The sequence below is a fragment of the Thermobia domestica genome, chromosome 3, assembly GCF_964235325.1.
Source record: "Thermobia domestica chromosome 3, izTheDome1.hap1.1, whole genome shotgun sequence".
NCBI classification, from domain to species: domain Eukaryota; kingdom Metazoa; phylum Arthropoda; class Insecta; order Zygentoma; family Lepismatidae; genus Thermobia; species Thermobia domestica.
The window spans coordinates 61,418,544-61,436,416 of record NC_137456.1 but is presented as its reverse complement, the minus strand read 5'-3'; the positions used below and the strand labels follow the sequence as shown (position 1 = coordinate 61,436,416).

At 36.3% G+C, this 17,873-nt stretch overlaps 1 protein-coding gene across 2 annotated transcripts; it reads right to left on the bottom strand.

Annotated features, from left to right (window-relative positions):
* Positions 1-1,082: 1,082 nt before the first annotated feature.
* Positions 1,083-14,715, bottom strand: LOC145680430 (uncharacterized). 2 transcript variants are annotated; one of them, XM_081750953.1, is made up of 3 exons: positions 14,488-14,715; positions 7,318-7,719; positions 1,083-3,187 (listed from the first exon to the last, which is right to left on the bottom strand). In XM_081750953.1, exons 2-3 carry the CDS (start codon positions 7,677-7,679, stop codon positions 2,113-2,115), a joined length of 1,437 nt encoding a protein of 478 aa, XP_081607079.1. In that variant the 5' UTR covers positions 7,680-7,719; positions 14,488-14,715; the 3' UTR covers positions 1,083-2,112. The 2 variants fall into 2 exon arrangements, with proteins under 2 accessions (XP_081607079.1, XP_081607080.1); XM_081750954.1 differs by having other exon boundaries at positions 1,083-5,347; positions 14,488-14,714.
* Between the last annotated feature and the right edge of the window lie 3,158 nt (positions 14,716-17,873).

Here is a 17,873-nt window from a genome sequence, read left to right as displayed (position 1 = left end):
TTTTCAAGTATGCAGGAAATGAAAACAGCACGTGAAGAGGAAATTTCCCTCATCCCCCTGCAAACCCCAGACAGAAGAAAATATCAACTGCACTTCAAATATTAGTAGTGGAGCTAAATGGGAATATTAGTTTATCGGGCCTACCCTACTTGTGGGATTACGCTTCGCCACTGTTCATGAAAGAATATAAAATATTGTTCCGGGGCTTTGCTAACTTTCGAGGGGAGCTTTGCCTCGAAATGTGAAAATTCTGCAAGGTATTTCATTTACTTTACTATACTAAGTAAGATTTCGGGGGGGGGGGCTTAAGCCCGGAAGCCACCCCCCTAAATACGCCACTGGTTATATCCGTTTTAACTTACAAATCCACAAGTTTGAATTTCCTTTCAGTAGCATATAACATTCTATTTCAACACGAAACCTGAAGTTTCATGGGGGTTTCGATGAATAGATATACCAAGATGCATGAATCAAGGTCAAGAAGTTGTATTTATTTAATAAACTGCAGAGCTAATTCACATTCAAACCATGAACAATTAAGCATAACGGGAAAAGTAGTGGAGGTAAATCAATAAACCCATTTCAAGGTACCATTCCGAAATTCGCTTCGTAAAAGTGAGGAGAAACGAATAAGAAATTAGAATGATCCGCTTAGAGGTTTTAATCCACAACTTACCGATTATGAACCAGAAAACCAAGTATTAGTCTATATCTGCTATGTATTATATTTTTATTTTATTATTTTTTAAAATTGTTTTTCATAGAACTCTTAATTACCTTTGTATATAAAACATTACCATTTATAATGAACTTGGAGTTATTTTCTAAAAAGTGCATTTCTATCAAGATGTCACCGTTATCCCAGATTAGGGAATTTCTTACGTATAAATGTTCAGAATACCATTTTTGATCTTTATGATAATATGCATGATGTTCGTATATGGCTGCATACATATTTGTAATAAGTTCTATTGATAACTGATATGGGTTTAATCTATTGATAACTGAAAGGACGCAGGAATCGTAAATCAAAGTTTGAAATTTACTGTGAAAAATCTTGATTCAGTAATATTGAAAGACAGTTAGATTGTTCAACTATTCTATTTTCCTTAATAATATATCTTGATACATTAACCGCATCACAAAGATACAAAAATATTTCAAATTTGATCATTTTGAACATACAATCCTCACATTTCTTCGAATTACAAAGTATTCTTAACAAATTAGTGTATGAACAAAATCATATTCGCGAACAAGAAGAAAAAGGCCATAACAGAGTAAGTATATTAGAATCCGAAATGTTTTCCGCCACAATTGATGAACAATAATTAACAAAATATGTAAACATTTGTAGGACCAACAGAGAACATGCAACAGAATAAGTATAGTTATAAAATTTGGAACATTTTCCATCAGAAGGAACAACAGAATTAGCAAAATATGTTAAGTTTGTAGCACCGACGATTTTGGTCACTACATTGTGCCATATGTTAATTTCCTAGACAGATATTGCCGTCAAAATAGATATTCTATCTCCAGAAGTGTAAACACCACAACGTCATATACTACGATAACAATTCCTTTTCAAACGGGATATCAAGGATGCAAATAAGCAACAACATTTTACTACCCCAGGAAAGAAACTACTAGCCCACATCCCACAATAGAAATCATTTACTTACCTTCGGTATGATATTTAACACTCGCCCGCACCGATGAACCTGCATTCCTGCATTAATACTGATATTACAAAAGTATTCTCAATTACGAAATATAGTATAAAAAATATACCTTAATTAATCGGGAAATTTAACATTTAAAAATAATATATAGTTTCTTTGAAGTTTACAAAATCACTGATCAAAATTGATAAATATAATTTCGTAAGAATAACTAAGAATTTACTTTGCAGATACTTTTCCATACACTTAAAGTTCACTTAGTGAGCAATACTCCTTTTTACTGTTTTGTTATAATCAGTAATTTTCACAGTATTAATCTCAAAATTTCTAAAGCTGGCATAGAGCAATATAACAAATTAAGATATATTGGTGCAAGTATAGTTTCAGGACAGACAACAATAAATTATTGTATAAATGCAATTTTGGATTATTTTAAGTGTGTCTTAATATGTGATATCAAGCAAGATTTATCATAGAATCCTCTGTCACAAAAGTTGCAATTAAATCGAATTTCTTTAGTATGAATCTTCATGTGTTTTCTTACATTTGCTTTTGTTGACAATGACTTGTAACATACGTCGCACTGAAATAGCCTTTCTGTTGAGTGCGTTGCTCGATGTTCATCCAAAGTGCTTTTTTTAGAAAAACTTATCTTGCAGACTTCACATGTATGGGGTTTTTCTCCCGTGTGAGTCCGAATGTGTTGCTCGAGGTCAGTTTTGTCAAGAAACCTCTTTTCACAATACTCACACCGGAAAGGTTTTTCTTTACCTTGCATAAGGATCTCTGAATGATTCCATAAATGCCTTCGAAGTCCCCCGCTGTTTACGAACGATACATCACAGTAATTACAGGTAAACGGCCTTTCACCAGTGTGTAACCTCACATGGCGAATAATAGAGCGTTTATGAGAGAATTTCATTCCGCAATGATGACATACGAAAATTTCAGCTCTTATCGTTGAATGAGTCTCCAAGTGGCTGACCAGCCTATTTTGTCGGCTGAAACGTCTACCACACTGAGCACACAAAAAGGGCTTTTCTCCCAAGTGTATTTTCACGTGCCGCACAAGAGTTTCCCTTCGTAAAAAGAAACTGCCACAATAATCACATGCAAATCTTTTCTCTTTTACGTGACATACATTATGATTGTTCAGTGATTGTTTTGTTCGAAAAGATTTGTCACACAATCTGCATTTGAAAAGTGTATCACTTGTATGAACAGATGTTAGATGTTTCTTCAGATGATCTTTCTGCACAAAAAACTTTTCACACTCGCCACACTTAAAAGGTTTCTCTCTTTTATGAATTAAATAATGATGTCTAAACTTGTAGGAACTCGTAAAAGCTTTGCCACATACATTACAGACATTCTTCTTGTATGCAACTGCCTTAGATACTTCTGTGGAAACTCTATCTTTATTGCTTTCTTTTATACGACTTATAGTAATTCTATCCTTTGCAGTTTCCTTTGAAATAGAAGGTAAGTGAATACTGTCACTTCTAAAAGAAATAAATATACATATTTTAAATAAAACAATCAGGCTGAAGACTTCATTAACTTCTGAACAGGAGATCAAACACATTGATGCCTCCTTTATTTTAATTCAGAACTTCAAGAATGGTGTTTGAGATCTTACAATCTTGAGCAGTCTACAGTTTTAATAACACAAATTAGAATAATTTAACTTTAAAAAAATAAATAAAATCGGTCCAAATACTGGAAGTGATTTTATACTTCCATTGATTTTACACTTCCTCTCTGCTTTGGTATGCAGTCTATATCAAGGAAGATTTCGGTGTAGCTTAAGAATGATCATGTGAACTTAATGAGAACTCGTTACTTAGGGGCTGTATGAATAGTCTCAATGCTGATCCCCATTTAGAAAATATTAATCTAAAGACTGAAGCGAGATAGTAGAGTGGTGATGGAGGAGGAATTTGTTCCATAAATACGTTGGCGTATGACGGAGCTATGACAACTATCTTCATTAAAAGAGAATGATTGCTTTCAAAAGTGAAACTGTTTTATTAAGAAACAGAACTAATTATGTACTGGATTTTGAAAGTTTGGGGCTTGTATTTGAGAATTCTTCATGGAATCCGAGACCATGGGTGAGTGGAATATAGTGCAAAATGAAATGTGGCATCTACGAAAACAAGACTGTATATCTAGTGATAAAGGTTAGGTAATGGATCGAATAATACGTACGAAGTGATTTGTGTGTTCGAGATATGATGGAAGAACCTATAAAAAGTTGAGATGGTATTTGGGGAAAACTGAAATGTGTTTAGTGGAGATACCAATACTGGAAATGATGGGCCTTCCTAGACTGGGTTTCTTCTGCAGAGATCTATAACAGATGAAACTGAGAATTCGTTGTAGGCCTTCGGAATGGTCGTTTGAGTAATTTACAACCAATGTGGTGAAACCGTTATCTGTGGGGCAGATGATTGGGTCGGAAACCAATACCAAGATCGCCTTGCGTTTTGCGTGTATGATATAATGTACTTCGAGGGGTTCTGGGAAATAGGATCAACATCTTGTTTAGAAATGAAATTGTATATTTGTGTGTGTATGAGGGAGGGGGGGGGGGTAGGAAAGAGAAGGGTTCCTTAAAGGGAGGTCGAAAACATTTTATGTTGAATGGATAACCAAGAAAAAAGCATCGTTAGATTTATCTGAATAGGTGAACACACAGTATTGCCAGTGTAGATTGTGGTCAAAAGAAAGGAAGACGATATGAAATTTTCTTTTATCCCCTATCCCACTACCAACCAACTCGTCCAATTACTCGTTCGACTTCTTCCATCACACTCTCTACTTCTGCCTCTTTAACTTGGTAATAGTATCACATGACTGGACAATTTTGTCAAAATGGCCACCATCTTGGATAAATCCTAAATAGTCAAATAAAAATAAATAAATAAATAAAAAAAGACATATAAGGCATGAAAAAATTTTCAAAAACACATTAGCTATTTCACATCAGCATTCATATTCAATTTACTACTCTTTCTCGTAAGATTCTGGTGGTATTAAATGATATGCTCAACGTGACCGCCATTGTGCATTCTTCGCCTATCCATGCGTCCTGAGGAATCAAAGTCCGGTATATAGCTTGGACACAGCTCCATAGTTCTGTCTTTCAGATTAACAGCATTCCTAACAGTTATGGAATAGACTAGGAACTTGATTGACAATCTTCCAGATAAAAGTATAGTGGAGTTAGAGAAGCGTTTCTCCATTTAATACGACTGCGAGGAACACACCACAGGAAGATATCAGGAATTCAGTATATTGGTAAGATCAGAACATTCCATCCTCCCGAAGTAGTAATATAAAGAGGCAAACGTTCGTTATAGCATTGAACACTTCAAAGAAGCAGCTAGTAAATGTTAAGAATTCTCAATTTAGTAATAGCAAAGTAAGTTTAGGAGATACTACAAGAACCTGTAATTTTTGGAGTATACATTAACGTATTGATTTTATGTTTTAAAGCTCCTTTTCACAATCAACGTTATATGAGTCGAAGACCTGAGACGTATTTCCGTAATTTGTGTTCAAAGAAATGTACATAAACATATGACAACTAGAATAGTAATCTTTTTCGTTGACAAACATTATAAGGGAGGATAAAACAGCCATTTTTGTTTCAATTTCTGAAAGAAGAAAAAATATTAAATCAGATATGGATACTATATGCTTAAAATAAATGACACATATACCAGCCTATAATATTACAGCACTCATGTTTGCGACGGTAAATACAACTTTTTGAACCGCCCGATTGTATTGACACGGGAAATGATATACTCCTATTATATGTACCCTTCCAACAGAAGCCAAACAAGTCTCATTGTCGAGCGTGCTTACCACCAAGGCACGACAGAGACCCGCTGAGAGAGATACTCTCTAATACCTAGCTTGCTATTTCTATTACAATAATTGCAGAGCAAGCAAGGGAGAAATGAAGTATAGTATATATATACTCTTATATCATAAATGCAAGACAAGAAGCGGGGCCGCGGTTGGTCAGTCGTAGAGCATTCACCTCTGGTGCCTGGGGTCCTTGGTTCGATCCTGCCTCGCACTAAGTGAGCTTTGTGGTGGCCAAACACTGTGTACGTGGATTTTCTCGGGGCTCTTCTGTTTCCTCCCACTTTCTTCATTAATTTCTCATAATCACTGTCTCCTTTAGCCTAGCCGACATAAGTGTGGGACATGAAACTTAAACATTTCATTTTTTCATTTGCAAGGTATGAATCGATTCTGAAAACAAGGTAAATGATGGATTAGAGCCATCTGCCACCGTAGCAGATGCTGGCTTCCTTTCTGTTTTTTTAATTAATTTTACTTTTTAAAAAAATCATTACAAGGATACTGTATGTCATACACGATTGATTAAACAGTCCTAATCTTGACCAATCTTAGTATGCTGATAGCCCTTGACGAGCTCAGTATGGATATTGAGTATTATGGTATGCAGTCCCTTATTTCCTGAGTTATGGGTCATCGAAGTTGGGGTTGGACTTAGTCAAATTAAAAAAAAAAAAATCTCGTAATTGCTATTTGGAACAAAAATACATAGAAGAACATTGTTGTTAAACATTAATTTGAGCTATAACAAAATAAATGATGAGAGACAAACTGCAATACAATAGTAACTAAAAGACATCGTGGATTGTCGATCGCTGGATAGGTTTATCTGAATAGTCTTAAAGTTCGTCTCCTATAGTCTTGGTACTGAAAACTGATACTAAATTAAAATCAATCAGACGATTTGTAATCTATGCTCTAACTTTCAAATTTCTGTTAGATTATAGCGACATATACATGTAAGTACTTCTCAACTAAAATGGGTTAATTGCTAAAAAAAAAATTAGAATATAAACTTATTACAACCTGTTACATGCATCAATGAAGAAAATAGTAACTGGAAATAATTCGAGTTGAGTTGATTTTTTGAGTTTAACGTCCTTTTCAGCAGCGAGGCTATATGAGACGGGACCTACTAATTAACGTGGAATCCGAACCACATGGAATCGAACCCGGGTCTCCCACGCTGCAAATAATTCGAGTTAAACTGCTGTAAACATATCTCAATAGAATGCTGTACCATCTTATAATAAGCAAATAAATTCCAAATATTTCAGTGACTCAGACCTCCAATCATTAGGATCACACTCAATCAAATATTTCGTATGCTCCTATAAGCTGAACTAGATAGAAACTATTCAAACAAAGTATTGTGTACATGCTACCTAAGATTTACTTATGAATTGTTAAAATGATTGGCAAATAGTACAAAAGACCGAAAATGAAACGAAATATTTCAGTTTAACGTTCAGATTATGCCCTTTAGGCTAACAGAGATGATGATTAAGCCAAGTGAATGATGATGGAAGATCTGGTGGAATGAGAAAGTAGGAGGAAATGGGAGTGCCTCGAGAAAACCCACGGATATCGCGTTGTCCCCCACAAACTTACTTGACCAAGGATCGAACTAAGGACCCCATGCACCAAAGCTCAGGGCAAGTGCTCTACCATTGAGCCACCGCCCCTCTCCCCCCATAGGAAAGCATGAAATCTATGAAAATAATGATATTCATTTTTATAATTAACTGGTAACCTTGTGGATGGATTATGTTCTTCATTGCCTCGGTCATCCACCACTTTCTCTAAAGTTGTGTGAGTTATTTCTGGAGATTCATCGATGACAAGATCAGAAACATCTTCGTCAATATCTATTTGAAATCTTGATTTCTCATTATAGTGAAAAGGTGACAAAGCTCCAACAGTTAATGATGATCCAGACACACTTGCAACTTCATGGTTTACAACACTTGTATTACTTTCTTCCTTTATATAGGTAGCAGGATTATTATTTGTGTCTTCCAAACAAGGTTTTTGTTCTGATTTTATACGTGAGAGCAAACTAAAACATTCACGTTTTACTAATACTAATGGGCCACTGCGAGCGGTATCTTCCATGACTTCTTAGTCTATATTTGTATATGCTTCAGGAATGAAGCTGAAAAAAAAATCGTAAATATATATTAAAACAGATAGGACCTATATTTAGAAAAGAAGGAAAAAAACATAGAAATAATAAGTAATATCCAGAACTTAACGCCTACAGGAACATAAGTTAATTAGTAATTGTCTTTTCAGTTTTTTCAGAGCAATTAATGAATTCTCGGTAACTAGTGCTGCCATCTTCCGACTCTTAGGAACTGATTAAGGGTTTGCTAAGTTTTAAAAAAACAATGAAATGTACAGGTTTTAAATTTTACAATAAACACCTTATAATATGGCAACTGATGATCGTCACTTCCGTTCTTTTTTTTCTGTTAAAAATGATTAGATGAGTATGAAGCCCCTCTAACAATTTGCTTCACTTTATTTCTTTATCCTGTTTTTTTTTTTTTTCATCTTACACCCCTTTTCCACGTTATTTTCTACTTGATTCTGCCGTCTGTTCCTTGCTCTTTCTCGTAGTAGATTTCCTCCCATTTCGTATGTTTAACCTTTATACACCGGGCAGGGATTTGAACGAAATTGTAGACTCTCATGTTGAGAGCCCTGGTGACCCACTAATTATCACAGTTTAATGATTAATACCTCGTTGGAAAGCATATGGAACACTGATTAAAACGATGTACCACTTGTGGAACTCCAGTTCTATTCGTAGAACAAAATAAAAAAATCTTTAAAAAATATGAAAAAATGGAATCCCTGGCAATCCTTACAGCTACCCTACACTGACAAAATGAAGCTAATGTGCAGGCAATACAGTTCTGACAATAATATTAGAAAATAATAACCACTGATGCAATACAAAGCAAGATAAAAATTCAGAACAAAATTCCTATAAAAACGCCCTGTATATCATTTTCGAAGGGTTATTGCAGATCTTCACGTCGGCTTTAGTGATCCCTTAATTATCACATGGTAATGATAGATACCTCGTTAGAAACCCTATGAATCATATATTTCAACGAAGTAACACTTGTGCAATTCCCACCCTATTAGTTGAGTTGAATTTAACGTCCCTTTCAGCAACGAGGCTATATGATTCCCACCCTATTAGTAGAAGTAGAAACAAAAAATTCTTTTAAAATTTTGGTACTATAAAAATAGAATTAGGGGGCGCTTGCAACCCTTACATTCACCCTCGCTAACACAAAGTGATATAAACATTCAGAACGAAACTCAGAAAAAAAAAAAAAACACCTGCTGACTGTGGAACCGTCGATAGTAGTCTGGAACGCGGAGTGGGACGTTGCAGCCAGTAAAAAAACATCGACAGCGTCTACGGCGTTCGAGTTTGGATGGAATATGTTCCAAGATTTTCCTGGATGGATTGTTTCTGGCTACGCATCCGCGCCCTGGACAAATTGGCGAGTGGGTACCACCTATTTCTCCAGCGCAACCAATCCACGTATGACCTGCTCCCGAAACTCCAAATGTGTCGTTGGAGCGTTGGAATATACTACAAATGAATTCACCAGCACGATGTTGAGATATAGGAACAGCTTCGTCGGCCATTTCCTGGTTCTTCTCGCTGCTGAGACGAATTGGCCATCCGATTGGCCAGATCGACATATCCAATATGCAAGTTGTAGTCCTGTACTTCATCCTGTGACTGCCGGCAACGAAACTTCTGTTATCTTCTCTACTTCTCAACAATCATCTCAACTCCATTACACTGGCTGGCTTTCTACTTTTAGCATAGTTTCTAGACAAGAAATTATGGATGGAAATGAAGTACGTTACTCTTTTCTCCCTACAAACAATTATTGTGAATGTGTATGTGTGTTTGTCAAAGAAAACAGAATGATTCTGTTTTGCTGTAAAAAAAAGTGTAGAATAACAATTCATTCAATTTGACATTCGCTCCCAGCCCAACACCACCCCATAGTATCGCGTTACATGCACACCATTTTTGTTTTCATTATTATCCGTAGAACATACAGAAACAAGAATACAAGAGTTATGTTTCTACACTAATTCAGTAAAAAGATATCTTGTCTTATATGGGACCGTCCAGAAAATAAATGTAATTTAAGTAAAAAAAAAAGTTGGCCAACTTTGCCCCTCCTCTACTCCCCTCCCATCCCCATATAAGCAACAAGACTTTTGCAGGGTATTAGCGTGAAGTGTACTGCTTCATTGCTTCACATAGCGATTTTTATGACTGTACCCGCACGGGGGTATCGCCCCCCTCCCCCTAAAAAAAACTGGTAAAATAAACACGAGCTTTACCCTCTCCGCCGCGGTACCTCCCAAAGACTCGCACCACAACTGCCTGCAAACAAAAGACAAGATTAATATGTCTGGAAAGAAAAGTGTTTGATAAATTGATGGTGACGCCATCAACTGTTTGACCATCACTGTGTTTACCATATATGTAATACATGCAGAGCGGTAAGATGATAAAAGAATGTGCCCACTGAAAATGAGTTTCCTGCCAGCAGACAATAGTTTTTGTGCGGTCAGACACGAGTTGTTTCAATTAAGATAACTTCTGAAATCGTTAAGTTTTATTGAACAAACTCCACATTTTGAAAGATTACGTTTAAATCAAATTGTCTAGTGAGCCAATTAACGTCCACTCACTAACCACGATTTCATCTTTCGCCATATCAGATTTCACTTAAATCAAAGGTGTCTTCTGAACTAATAGAGATTTTGATGTTCTCTGAGAGAGGATAGAGTTGTTAAGACAACGACGTGCATGTATCGTATGTGCCAGCTTAGTTTTATATCAGCGATGCATAGCGAATGGTGATGACATGGTGTTACATTCAGACCACAAGTACAAACAACACACACAGTTTTGGGCTGTGAACTGGATGAACAATGACTAAGTTTCTGGGTTCTAGAAATATTTTCGAAAAAATGTTGCCAACTTAAAGTTTAAAAAATCTGCATTTGCTTTTTAATTTAAATACCCAACACAACAAGCACACTGCATTTACACCAGCAGGCCAGAGTGAGAGCACATACACTTCATTCTAAGGCAAACGTCTACCGATCACTCTCTCTATATATCTATCTCCTATCAAACACCTGCAAACCCTACAACGGTTTCGCAGGTGAAATGGTGAGCAATAAACATGCAAATATGGGAACAAGCAGGGTGCGAAATCGCGGGGGGAACGGGGAATTTCCCCCACTAAAGATTTTATGCATGCATTTTCCCTCCACCAAAATCTGTAGGTGGGGAAGGACAGATGGAAAGCAAATGTCATACATTAATAAAAATGAAAAAAAAAATCATGGTCACACCTTCTAAATAGTGCTAAAATAAATCAGTAGCATGACTATAACTTCCTTATAGGTTATAAGGGGCTTCTATAAGGGAAAAACATTTAGTGCACTGCAGACAAGCGTCTGATACAGGGAGTAATGATAGGGAGTTTGATCAAATAAAGGGGCAGGTAATCCAGGATTTAGTAGATGAAGTGGAAAGAAGGTTTCGTTCAAATGATGTGCTAAAATGCTTTTCAGTGTTTGAAAATAAAGGTCATAATAGCATGAGTAGTTTATACGGTACCATAGACGTAGGGTTTATATAATGCAGTTCAATTATTGGGATTGAATCGTGATACTGCAGTGTCAGAATGGAGAGAGTAAAAGTCAAGTTCTAATTCGGTAAATGATTTTCCAGTTCTTAAAGCCCTAACGAGGAAAGTTAGCTCTGTGCCATTATGAACTAACTGCTCGTGTGAACGTGGATTCAATGTTGCTCATAATATTAAAAGTTCCGAAAGAAACCGTATGTTGATGAGTACTTTGCAATCTTTATTGACAATTCAATTCAATGGACTTAGGGGCGGATCTAGGACAGACTTCTGGGGGGGGGGTTGTAATGCTGCTACTTAGAGCTACTTTTAAGAGCACCAAATTCTGGGATGGGTTTTATTTATATATAAAATAAGCAAGTTTTCTCTTCTGGGGGGCGATCGCCCCCTGGATCCGCCTCTGAATGGGTATCTCCTAAAATTATGGGATGCTGTTAAAATTATGGGGCAAGTGAGTTTCGTCTGACCATCACATGTCCAATTCTCGTTACACACGGAAAGAAAGTGAAGAGGTGAAGTCTAATCTTAAAATGTTTCTCTAACGTTATTGCAAACTATATATTAGGTCTATAAATCATTCACAATCATTCAATACTCGTATTATTGTGGCTTTCCCCACTGGTCTAGTGGCTAGCACACGCGTACCATCTTTGGTGTACGGGGTCCCGGGTTCGATTTCTGGTGGAAGCGCCTCACAAAAATTTGAACGATTACGGTGGTTCGGATTCTACCTTACACTGTAAGTCCACATCTCATAGCCTCGCTGCTGAAATGGAATGCTAAACTTAAATCACCAAATCAATCGTATTATTGTGCTTCTGCTTTCATTTTTTAAAGTTTAGCGTCCTACGAATATCCACCAAGGCTAAGGAAGGCGGTCATGATGAGATAGATGATAATGGTGGATTAAGAAAGTGGAACGAAACGGTAGGACTCTGAGAAAACCCCCATACACAGTGTTTATATACCACAAGCAGAATTTTCCGCGAGTTAGGATCCCATGTACCTGAGGAGAACGCTTTACCACTGAGATAACGCGGCTTTTCGTTGTGCCTTCAAGTATTTGTGTTGAAATAATATCTATTTATAATAATACATTCTTCCTAATAATACGATATAGATACATAGTATTATTTAGACTTACATAGGTGGCCAAATATGTGAGCGACCAAACTGAAACACTAAATACAGTGAAGAATCGTGATTTTCAGAAATAATAAAAAAGAACTATACTCTGGCTCTACAGTTCATGGGACTCTATGGCTGGTCAGGTGGAGCGCTTCAACTTCGTATGTCTAATGCTTGGTTAGCACATCGGTTCTCACGCGCTATTATTTCTGACTTCTAGATCTCACACCACTATTTTCGTGAATGTAGTCCCCCTTATGATGGTACTGTGCTCCCAGGAAGTCTAACCCTGGACCATACGCACCGAAATATATATTAAATGCAGAAGATAAGTGTACTAATTTAGGTTAAATGAATAAATACCATTATTAAAGTATTTTAAATAACAACGACGGCTAGTTTGAACATTTATTATTATTATTATTATTATTATTATTATTATTATTATTATTATACATAAATATTTCAACTTTTTGGAGCTCCCACTTCATGTGTTAAGTACAGTGAGGCATTAGTATGGGCCGCTGAACTTCTTCCCCCCACCATTTTCAAATGATTTCGCACCCTGGGTACAAGTACAAAGATACGTCAGCATAACGAACGCGCATCGAGACAGGAATTCAGAAAATGGTGAAAGGATGTAGAATGGAAGTAAATATATTAGCCCTACGCATTGAAAGATCGCAATAAGTATTTCATAAAAGTGAAGAAGAAATGCGTAACAGACTGCAACGTTTTGACATCAAAAAGGTGAAATATTACAAGTTATATATTTGGTGGTAAAATGGAAAATTAAAAGCAAAGAGTATCTGTCCGAGCACTGTGACAGATGAACTGATCGCAAAAATCAATTATAAGATTCGTGAAAATTGAATTTTACAACAGACGTCTCGTTCGAGTTTCCGCAAATTTCATGGCACTTATTGCATGAAGTTATGATTCAAAACTTGGGCTAACACAAATTTTGTGCAAGATGGGTTTCGAAATTTTAACAGAGGAACACAAAATTCAGCGAATGGCAGTCAGATGCCTATAACAGCGACGGCGATTCCTTTATTGATCGTATCGTTACTGAGAACGAAATTTGAATTAACCATGTTCATTGTGAAGCAAAAGAACACCAGTTCATGGTTGAAACCACAGATTTGTTACTAACCAATGGACGGTGCTGGTGGTTTTGGCTCACTACATTTTAGATGATATACTTTGTAAGAAAAGACAAATTTCTGCAGGCGACAGAATTAAATACAAAGTAATACAGCTGTATTTTAGGTTTACAAGTATAGGATTACTAGTGAAAATCATTACAGGTGCTTTACGACGGTTGTGAGTGTATATGAAAGATGATTCTATTACATTCTATTTTCCGCCGGCAGTGTATTTCTGCACAGTGTACAGAAGCTTTATCGTATGTTTACAAGTGAAGCATTACTAGTATGCAACCATAACAAGTGCAATTGAAACTCTTGTTATTGTCAAAACCCACTTATTTTTACTACCCTCGTTCACGAGCATATTCACCGTCGCTGACGCGTCTAGTCCCTTTGGACGCACCTGACACGGGCCCACCAGCTTTGTCCTGGTCCAACTCGGTTCAGTAGCATCCGAGCTTTTCAGTGGCCACTTAGCACAGTTTGTTTGTTTTTCTGCACTAGTTTTTATGCCATACATCCGGACGCCGTATTTATATGCAAATCGTAACAGAATTTTAATTGTTCAACAATTACTTCTGGCAGCTTCCTAAAATTTATCTATACCGTGAGATATTTTCATGTCGCCCAGTATAAAAGTTTTAGGGGACAATAAGGAAATTAGCAAAAACAACTAGGTCAAAATTTAATGTACATATGCCAGTGTGTTACTTGAAAATGCATATAATAAAAATGTATATTTTATCTTGTCTTCTTTTTATTTCAAAATGTGTTATTTTTCTGGATACTCCTCACATAAGAATTTACATTTTTAGAATAGTGCAAGGTAAAATATCTTGTGCTAGAACGAAGTTATTGTTAGTGGATTGGAAATCAACATTTACACCACATGAAAATATACTTGTAACTCTCATTACTCCGCAAAATACTTACAACTTCGCAGATAACCTTTCTTTGAAGTTGACAATACGAACTGAACCCTGAATGGGGTAAGCAGAAGAAAACTACCAGAAAATAATTCATCGTAAGCGCCAGTTTCAAGTATTGCCAAATTAAAAGAAAATAGGGCTATGCCACTCTATGGGGAAATCACCAGATAGAAATAAGAACTGGCGCATGGGGCCTCCTCCCTCATTGGGCTATCATTCTGTACGGATTAAGCTGCGCAACGCAAAATTTGTTTCTTAGTTTGCGATTAGGGCTATATGTGTAGCGGTTATAATTGAATGTTTCAAATTTCGCGAAATGTTGGGCTCCACTTTTTAAAAATAAAAATTGATACGGGACGAGCCCTCGGTATTCACAAAATGTTGCAACGCAACAGACGAAACAAAAGTAATCCAAAATTTGCTATGGGCAGGCACGTAGCCAGAATTTCGTAATAGGGGGTCCGTGACGAAATACTGTGGTTCGATCATTCTAAACTATTTTACTGGCAACTTATATTGGTTCGTTTAGCTAGGATTTCGTAATGGGGGGGATGAAATGACATACTGTGGTTATACACCAGAGGCTCGATCAATGTAAACTATTTTACTGGCAACATACCCATATTTGTTTCTTAGGACAATAAAATGAGGATGTGTTAGTAAGTATTTTATTAAGAAACTATGAAGAAGTCTCGAATAAAAGAACATAAAAAAAGTATTGAAAAAGATATAGTCTTCCGAAGTCATTCGGACTCGGTTCTTCTTGTTTTCTTTTTCTTATCTTCTATTAATGAGATCTCTTTTGGCAGTAAAGAAACCGCACGAATACGTGCAATATGTATGATCATAAAGACGAAATAAAATGAATATGAATATATAAACTGGATTAGTGTTGCCACAAAATTGAAAATTTATTTAACAAGTGTAACTGGAATCTACGTTGCCAGGCTCATATTATTGGTGATTATGGGCATTTCTTAATTTTTACCTGAGAGACTATCTGATCGAATCGGCTTATCGAACGTCATTTGTAATCCATATGATTAGCATGGACTAGATGAAATTCGGATTGTTTCGTTACAATAATATTAATTTTTTTAACTTGACTCCCCTTTCCTCAACACAAGGATCTCATAAGAAAGATCCTCAACACAAGCTTGTTGTACCTCTTTATTTTTAACGTTGGTTTTTCTTTTACTCGTTCTTTTTTGTTCCATCCTTCTCTAATTTGTTTTCATTTCTGGTTTTGAAGGGGAGGTCTGCCGGACCCACCCCTTGGCTACGTGCCTGCTATGGGACATTTCCATACAAATGTCAACCTGTTATGAAAAAAAATAATACTGCTGGCATGCACATCTGTAATACATCATTTGAAAGCTAATTAGCTAATCAAGATCAAAATAGATTAATTAAATACAATTTGTATTTCACTGTCAAATAATGCTAATTAAACAATAGATTACACTGTTCAACAAATTTTGATCGAAAGTATGTAAATTCTTTGAAATTGTGATTTCTACATTCATTTAAGCATAATATGAAAGAAATGATAATAGAAAAAAATTCTTAGCTCAGGTTGTGAAAAAAAACGCCCTTGTACAACAGTAGCTGTATATATACAAATTTATTAATATTTATAGAACATTTAAGCAAAATCCTTGTAAAAACCTACATTTCACTTTTTTTTATCTATTTCACTGTGATGTGATAAGCTGGGGAGTTAAGAAGTGCCCTAAGGTATAGCTTTCGATACCCTTGTACTTCCTTTTTCAAAATTGCGCAAATACCAGTTTCACAGTGATACAGAAAATAAAGTAACCGTGGTCAAGTTAAACATTAACAATTCCGTAATAAAAATCAGTATTAACATCAAAACATGAAAAATATGTACAAATACGTTTTTGTGCAAGAACTACACTGCAATGTAGACAAAAGTTTCAAGTGATCCCTTGTACAGGATTATGTTTATTTTATTTTGAGCGTCTTCGCTTGGATTGCCTTTTGTTGGTTACATCTGGAGCATCCCTTGCAATAGTCCAACAGTAGTCGGCCAATATGTTAGAACTCCACTTTCCCTCATATCTCTTCTCCATGGCTGCAATATCTTGATGGAAACGCTCACCATGTTCGTCACTTACTGCTCCACAATTTTCGGGAAAGAAGTCTAGATGTGAATGAAGAAAGTGGAGTTTCAGAGACATATTGCAACCAAGATTTTCGTAGCACAATAACAACTTTGCTACCAGTTGTTTGTAATTTGTTGCTCGGTGTCTTCCCAAGAACTGTGAACAAACACTCTTCAAGCTTTCCCACGCAGCTTTCTCCTCACCTTGGAGAATTTCGTCGAACTTGTGATCTTTGAATAGTTGCCTAATCTGTGGCCCTATGAAAACACCTTCTTTAACTTTGGCATCACTTAATCGAGGGAATTGTTCTCTTAGGTACTTATAGGCCTCATCCTCTTGGTTCATGCTCTTAAAAAAACTTCTCATAAGACCTTATTTAATATATAGAGGGGGAAGCAAAATTCGGTTACGATCTACCAGTGGTTCATGCTGCACACTTTTCACTCCTGGATAAAGAGTTTCTCTGGTGCTCCAATCACTTTTGTGGTAATGAGATCAACGATCTTTACTGTCCCATTCACATATAAAGCAAAAATACTTTGTATACCCTAACTGCATACCTAGCAACAGTGCTATTACTTTAAGGTCAACACAAATGAGCCACTGAAAATCGTAATATTTAATGGCTTGAAGTAAACGTTTCAAATTTTCATAAGATTTTTTCATATGAACTGCGTAACCTACAGGAATTGAAGGAAGTTCATTTCCAATATGTAAAAGCACTGCCTTTAAACTCACCTTGGACGAATCTATAAAGAGCCTCCACTCCGTAGGTTCGTAATTAATTTTAAAGTGCCCTCATGAGACCATTTACATATGTACATGCCACAAGTGTGTCTTCCATAGTAAAAAATGAAGTGAACATCTTCTCCCTATTCCGATACACTGAAATATTTACTTTTTCCTGCAATAAATTCCATTCCTTTAAGCGTGACGCTAAAATTTCGGTTTGCTTTTCGAGAGCTCCAAGTCTCTGATTATTTCACTTAGTTCCTCTTGAGTAAGTCTATGTGGTTCACATGGAGGTTCTTCTACAACAAACGTAGGGTCCTTCGAAGTACTTGATTCAGGAGCTTCAACTTCTTGATCATCATCTGAAAAAAGATCGTATTCTTTAGGTGGGTCAGGAACAGGTAGTCCTTCTCCATGTGGAACAGGGCGCATTGCAGAAGGGATGTTAGGATAGATCAAGGCCCGCTTCTTCTTCGTGGAAATTCCCTTCTTGAAGGAAGGAACTATACAAAAATAACAGTCTCTGATGTGG